General features: G+C 39.9%; 2 protein-coding genes across 7 annotated transcripts in view; both read left to right on the top strand.

The window, feature by feature from the left end:
- The window catches only part of LOC107716830 (glutathione S-transferase kappa 1-like), a 15,915-nt gene extending 15,076 nt beyond the window's left edge, over positions 1 to 839 (top strand). For 2 of the 4 annotated variants that reach the window (XM_016523417.1, XM_016523412.1), the window contains one exon: positions 538 to 839. In XM_016523417.1, the coding sequence (XP_016378903.1) occupies positions 538 to 711 (174 nt within the window). In that variant the 3' untranslated portion in view covers positions 712 to 839. The remainder of the gene's footprint in view (positions 1 to 537) is intronic. The other 2 variants (XM_016523416.1, XM_016523414.1) reach the window with 2 other exon arrangements.
- Positions 840 to 993: 154 nt separating this feature from the next.
- Positions 994 to 6,708, top strand: LOC107716832 (glutathione S-transferase kappa 1-like). Of its 3 annotated transcripts, none has more exons than XM_016523421.1 (7): positions 994 to 2,181; positions 2,293 to 2,364; positions 2,462 to 2,543; positions 2,622 to 2,735; positions 3,199 to 3,344; positions 3,597 to 3,713; positions 6,115 to 6,708. In XM_016523421.1, exons 2-6 carry the CDS (start codon positions 2,293 to 2,295, stop codon positions 3,693 to 3,695), a joined length of 513 nt encoding a protein of 170 aa, XP_016378907.1. In that variant the 5' UTR covers positions 994 to 2,181; the 3' UTR covers positions 3,696 to 3,713; positions 6,115 to 6,708. The 3 variants fall into 3 exon arrangements, with proteins under 3 accessions (XP_016378907.1, XP_016378906.1, XP_016378904.1); XM_016523420.1 differs by having other exon boundaries at positions 6,005 to 6,708; XM_016523418.1 differs by having other exon boundaries at positions 3,597 to 6,708.
- The last annotated feature ends 478 nt before the right edge of the window (positions 6,709 to 7,186 follow it).

Here is a 7,186-nt window from a genome sequence, read left to right as displayed (position 1 = left end):
AACAGCTCTGAACGCGCACTGAACACGCACTTTGGCCGGTACAGAAAATGTATTATTATTTTACATGTATATGTAGAGCTTATGTAGGCTCTACAACAAAGGAATTGCTGATCTCTAGTGATGTCTAATTTGTGTAATAGATCATTTGTTAGTAAAGGGTGAGAGATCTGGCGAGCCACATGATTTTTGTCAAAGAGCCAGGTGTGGCTCGCGAGCCATAGGTTCCCGACCTCTGTCCTATCCTAACAAACCATACATCAATAGAAAGCATATTTATTCAGCTTTCAGGTGATGTATAAATCTCAATTTCGAAAAATTGACCCTTATATGACTGGTTTTGTGGTCCAGGGTCACATATGTATATATATAAATGTATTTTTTATACTTCCCATATATATTATACCATATTATATGTATCATTTATTGTGCTGTGTGATGTTTTAAACCATAAATTCCTATCTAACCTTGGGGTGTTAAAATCTTAGGTGACACACTGTTCATTGTGCAATCATTTTCTTTTCTGGCTGTGTGTTCTAGGAGAGAAGTGGGTGGGGCCTTACCCTGACAAGCCTACAGCCCAGATGTGATCACTACTCCTCCATACTATGTCTATCTGAACAACTTCTAAATACAATTTTAAAGTACTGTAAATTCACGTTTTTTATTCAACAGCAAACACACACACACACACACAAAATAAAAAAAAGCTGAAAAATAAGCCAGGAATACAGAAATAGTAAAGTTGAGGTCTAAATAATACATATGTACAAACATAAAGCATATACCCTCCAAAAAATAAAGGTTCTTTATTGTCATGAAGAACCTTTAACATCAATGGAATCCATTCCCTTGCACAAAAGGTTCTTTATAGTGGAAAAAGTTTCTTTATATTATAAAAAAATTTTCACATTGTTTTTTTTTTTTTTTAAAGAACTGATCTTTGTGGAATCCAAAATGTTTTTTTTATTTCATCACTACAAAATCCCCCTTTTAGAAACTTTATTTTTAAGAGTGTAATAATTCTTTAAAATAAGGTCTTATAAAAATCAGATTGTAAACCCAAACAACCCAACTGACCCCCGTGTCCTCATGTAATGTGAAAGTTCTCATGCTTTTACATTTTCTGGGTGTGAAAAAAATCTTTTAAGTTAACATTTGACACGTACCAGAACCTGAAGGTGGACATTTTTATAATTATACTAAAAGGCCTTTTACTTACTATGGTATACTATATTAAGTAAGCTATCAGACAGAAGGCATGTAGAAGACTGTGTACAACAGGTTTTTCAGCAAAGTTTTGTCTTAATAATTTAGAGGCTTTCGAAATATGTGTATCAAATACGATATGTAGGCTTTACAAGGTTAAAGTCTCAAAACAGTTCAGGTGAAGAAACCTCTTTTCAAAATAACTCGGTAGACAAAAACTCCATAAAACAGTTTTAAAAGTTGAATGTGAAAATTACATCGGGCCTAGGACCATTCTACAGTGTGTGTTTTCACAGGCTTATTTTCATCCACATAAAATTCAATTAAATATAAAACAATTCAACCCCGATTAAGATCTATTGTATTAGATTAAGTTATTGAGTCCAAGAATAGTTTTGTTTTTGTTTATTGTGAAGTTTGTTCATAATATGTTATTAATAATGGTTGTTAAGCTACCATAACTAATGAGTGGCCTTCTGCCATAAATAGTGGATCTTGATTTGTCTCTCATTCTAACTGCATTGAACTTTAACAAGGTTTCTCTTCGCTGAGGGTACAAGTACAACAAGTACAACAAGTACAACAATGAGACCGTGTCACCGAGGGTAAAACCAGTCACTTCTTTGAATTGGGAACATTAGTCAGAAAGGTATCGTATGTCTGAACTCCCAGAGACTGTACAGCATGTGCTAATGAGTTTTAAAGCACATGAAACAGTGATCCCAGCTAAGCTGGTTTGCCAACCACCATTAAACACATAGACATGGTGGAAGACAAGTGGTTTACAAAAAGGGAAAAAGAATTCCAAACAGGTTTGGAGAAAGTTTAAAAGGGAGGGTACAAGACAGATAGTTAAGGTTAGGGGTAGGGTTTTCCTATGTCTTTTCTCTGTAGATCCTATCCCTTAGAGATCGCCATCCTGCAGCTACACCCTCCGTTTAAAGGAATCAGAACAAGAATAAGAACACAGCAAAGGTAGTGTGCCCTCATGCCTGTAAATGCCATTATAATATATTGTAATATACTGTATATTGTAGTCCATACTTATGTGTTTGGATTTGTGAATATTGTGATTATTTATTACAGATGTCCAATTCCAGAAAAGTGGTCAAGTTGTACTATGATGTCATCTCTACTTATTCCTGGCTGGCATTTGAGGTTAGTAATGTTTTTTTCATCCTTAGTATATTCATTGCCATGCCTTCGGTGCAAATGCAGTGTCAGTACTGTGCCTGTGTTGATTTTGTGTTTTAAGGTGCTGTGTTGCTATAGAAATGTTTGGAACATCGACCTCAAATTCAAACCGGCATTTTTAGGAGGAGTCTTTCATGGTTCAGGTAAATGCCAAACAATTTGTTGTTTTTGTTGAGATATTCTTCACAATGTCACAAAACCTTTTTGTTTTTTATTTCTAGGTAACCAGAAACCTGGATTGGTCCAAAATAAGTTTTGTTACATGGTCACAGATTTGAAGCAGCTGTCTGAGTTCTTTGGAGTCCGTGTGAATCCACCTTTGCCTTGTAAAAAAGGTATTCAAACCACTATTTCTCTTTATGATGGCTTATGAATCTAAGCCATGCTTTAAGCTGATTTCACACACTTAAATAGAAGAAGAATGCTGGACTTTTTTATTGTAAACTTACGGGAAAAGATTTTTCCCTGCCAGTTAAGTCCATTACAAGGGCATGTAAGCAGTGCTATTTGGCATTAAACTTGTCATGTTAGATTGTTTTTATAATCTAATAAAGCATAAACTGTCTTTCTGTTTATTTAAAATAGGATCTACAATAATGTACAGTATTTGAAAAATAATGTGTTTTTTGAACATTAAAGCATGTCAACATATTCTGTTACACCAAATACACAAAATAATGATCTTTAAAAAAGCATCATATGACCCCTTTAAAATTTAAAAAGTCTTTTGCATTTGTGTGTAAATATTCAGTGGTTATTTAGGTTTATCACATCTCTTTTTCTTTCTTTCCAACCAAGGCACTTTGAATGTGATGCGTTTTGTGACAGCTGTAGATGAGAAAGAAAAAGAGAGAGGCGTGCTGGTGGAAAGGGTGTCTAGAGAGCTCTGGAAGAATATCTGGTGCACTCATCAGGACATTACCCACCCTGCCACACTCACTGAGGTATCCTGCATCCAAGATTAAGAAATTAAATCAAACTAAATAAGAAAAACAGTCACTAACTAAATGGAATACATTTACATGATAATCTTTAAATTATTACTCCATAACATATGCATGAATAAATTTCATTTTAGTGTCAAGACAGAGACTGGCATATCTGTTTATAATAAACCAGTAGGAAAGACAATAAAACAAACTATTGTTTGATAAAATAGTGTGTTAACAATAGGCTTGCCTTTCTGTTTTGCACAGGCAGGATTAAAGGCAGGTCTCTCAGCCAATGAGGTGGAGGAACTTCTAATCCTTTCCAAATCTCAGCAAATCAAAGACAAGCTGAAAAATGTGACATAAGAAGCACTGGACTATCAAGTCAGTGCCTTTCACTTGTGTTTTTACACCTTTTGTCTTTTCATAAATGATAAAACGTAAGTTATGAATATAACTATGGATCTGTGAGACCGAAGGATGACCGTCACTACGGTCTTAATAGTATGATAACCTTCGTTCTGCCTTCTCTCGAGACCTTATGTAAACAAAGTCATGCCCATGACCCTGGAGGCGGAGCTTTCCGCACTATAAAAAGCGGGATAAACTTCCAGCTCATTTTCTTACCTTGAACGCCTAGTGTTCTGAGCGACAAGGATAGTGATGGTCATCCTTCGGTCTCACAGATCCATAGTTATATTCATAACTTACGATCTGTTTCGACCTCACTCTGACCGTCACTACGGTCTTAATAGGATGACCTATACCAAAAGGGTCGTGAGGAACAGAAGAATTAGATTTTCCTAAATCTCGCTGGGCAACAGACATCAGAACTGCAGTGCTCACAGGTGCTGCACGGTTACATTAATTCTATAAATCTCAATAGTGTACATGATGTAGTAGACCATGAAGTTGCCACACAAATATCTCCCACAGAACTCCTTTTAGTGCAGTGGGGTTGTGGTTCATCGTGAGAGTGGGCTCGTATTCCTGTAGGAAACGAAAACCCCCTTTCAGCATAGGTTTAAGAAATAACATCGACTACCCAATGTGACAAATGCTGTTTAGACAGCAGCAACCCCTCCCTGGCCTTACTGTAGTAGAAAAAAAGCTGAAGATTAGCTTTCCTCAAAGACTGAGTACAATTACATAGTACGCAATGCCCTCACTGAACACAGGTTAAGAACACAGGTTAAGTAACTGCTCCTGTTCTGCATGTGAGGAAATGGTTAACATTGAACCACCTCCAGTACCTAAATTGTAACTGGGGCTTAAATATTTTTGGCAAAAATGCAGGGTTAGGCTAAGTGACACTCCCGTGCCATCTGCCTTCCACCGCTAACAATCTCCACTAACAGAGAGAGCACAGAGCTCTCCTACCTGCTTAGCAGAGCAGAGAGCCAAGAGAAAATCCATTTAGAGAGACATATTTCAATCTGTTTTCACAATAGGCCATACTGGGACTTAGTGAGAGAGTTAAATACAAGAGGCAAGTCCGAACTTGGTGTCCGCAGAGTACGGTCTGGACACAGGTCAACTCCTTTTGGAAACGTACTTATTAAAGGAAGTCGGCCTAATAGCTGGTCATTGGCCCTTCATGAAATGCTTAAATAACCAAGGCATAACCCTTGTTTGTACTGGCTGCCTTGCCTTGATCCAGTTGAAACTGTAAAAAAGAAGGACAAGTGGCAGAGAACTGAGTCCACCTTAGTGTTCACACACCAGTTTGAAATTTTTTTTTTCCAGCTTAGAGAGTAATTGGCCCGAATAGATGAGACTCTAGTATTGCTCAGTGTCTCGTGTGTCATCTGACTGTTGAGAGACAGACTCCACAGAGACCATACCCACAAGTGCAGAGCAGTCAGGTTTGGATGCCAAATCTGTCCGTCTGTCTGTGACAGAAGATTCGTTCGAGCTGGCAGCTGCCATGGGCAGTCTTGTATCAGTCGAATCAGGTCTGGAACCATGGCCTTCCTGGCCAGCATGGAGCCACCATCAGCACAGAGTAATGACCCTCCTTGATCCTCTGAATGACTTGAGGAATCAACGGAAGAGGGGGAAAAGCATACAACAATCCTGTTGGCCATTCTTGAGATTTTGAGAACACCTAGGCCAGAGCAGTCCTCCTGTATCTATAAGGGAGTACCATTCCTGACAATGAGTTGTTTCCCTGGATGCATAAAAATCGATCTGGGCTTCCCCATAACGGGTTCAAATTTGACCCTCTACTTTGGGTGTAAGCGCCACTCTCCTGGGAGAGGCCCTGTCCTGGACAGGATATCGGCTGCCACAACTGGGATGTGAATTGTTCTCAGAGATGCTAGACGGGGCAATGCCCAAGTCAGTAGCTACTAAGTCACCTGGAGACTGTACAGCGTAGCGACTTCGTCCCACCCTGGTGAATTATATGATACACCACAGAGGTGCTGCCTGTTCTCACTAACACATGCTTGTGATGAATGAACTGTAGCAACCCCTTGAGGCAAGAAACTGCCTTTAGTTTGAGCACATTTGTGTGTTCCAAAGACCAATGGAGCTTTCACGTGCCCCTAAATGACCAGCCCTCCCAGACAGCTCTCCAGCCTGTCAGTGATGCATCTGTTGTGATCACTGCTCTTCTGTGAGGAAGAACTCCTAGTGGAACTCCTCTGAGAAGAACGTCTCTGTTCCTCCAGGGGAGCAGAGCCTTCATGCAGAACTGTGTCACCAACAGCTTTACTCCTTTGTCTTTATTGGATGGAGATTAAATGAATTAAACCAACTGTATGCCACGCGCTCTCAACAGGCCCAGAAGGATCACCACTGATGCTGTTGCTATCAGCCAAAACAACTTCTGTAATTTGTGCGCATTCACCTGCGGAGTCAGTTTTCCTGACTGGAAATGTCTTAATGCTTTTCCCAGACTGTTGGCCCTCTGAGGTGAGACGTGCATTCATTGTCACAGAATCAAAATGGATCCAGAGAAAGTTCACTTGTTGTCGAGGCTGAAGACTGCTGTTCTTCCAGATTACAGTGGAACCAAGGGATTGAATATGGGCCAGTACTTTCTCGGTGTCCATTACTCCTTGATTTAGACTGGGGATGCAGATCAACCAATCGTCTAGATATGGAAGAATTTTGATACCCTGTAACTGAAGGGGGGCTAAGGCCTGAGACCATTCGAGTAATACTCTTGGTGAATCATTTTGAATGAGAGTACCTTTAAATATTATTTGAGACTCATGAGGTTGGGAATGGGCCGGTAACCACCCATTTTTTCCCAAGTGTGGAGTAACCCCCTTTTGCTGTGCGCTGGGAGGCACCTCTGAAATGGCTCCTTTTTTTTCAACACACTTTGAACTTCCTCCACCAATACTGGCTCCAAAAAGGGTATCCTTATAGTCATTTTCAACACACTTTGAACTTCCTCCACCAATACTGGCTCCAAAAAGGGTATCCTTGACAATAGTCATTTGGACCCCTGAAAAGGGAGGTAAAACTGCAGTTGGTACCCATGAGTTACCATGGACAACCCTTTGTGGAAGTGAGGTGGGAATCTGACTGTTGATATGAAAGCTATGTTCTTGGACACCAGCAGGGCCACCACATCATGTCAATATCAGGCAGGCCATTGCGGCCTTTGAGGTAAATAATAATAAAAAAAAAACTGTCTTTGGGCGCGCACACGGCATCCGGTGCGTGAGGTGTGTGCGCGCTCTGGCGTAGTTTACGTTAATGGGTGTGTTGATATCCAGCCGAAGAGCAATCAACCATAACTTCAGGTGAGCAGGCTCAGAAGTTGGGAATACGTGGAAAGTCACCACTCCCGAATGAGTTCGCGTGAGAGAACGTAATCTTTTAGTTTTAAGTCAGTTTGA

Source organism: Sinocyclocheilus rhinocerous, unplaced genomic scaffold, assembly GCF_001515625.1.
Source record: "Sinocyclocheilus rhinocerous isolate Xijiao unplaced genomic scaffold, SAMN03320098_v1.1 scaffold300, whole genome shotgun sequence".
Lineage (NCBI taxonomy): Eukaryota > Metazoa > Chordata > Actinopteri > Cypriniformes > Cyprinidae > Sinocyclocheilus > Sinocyclocheilus rhinocerous.
Note: the sequence above shows the minus strand (reverse complement) of the source record. Positions and strands in the feature narration are given on the sequence as shown.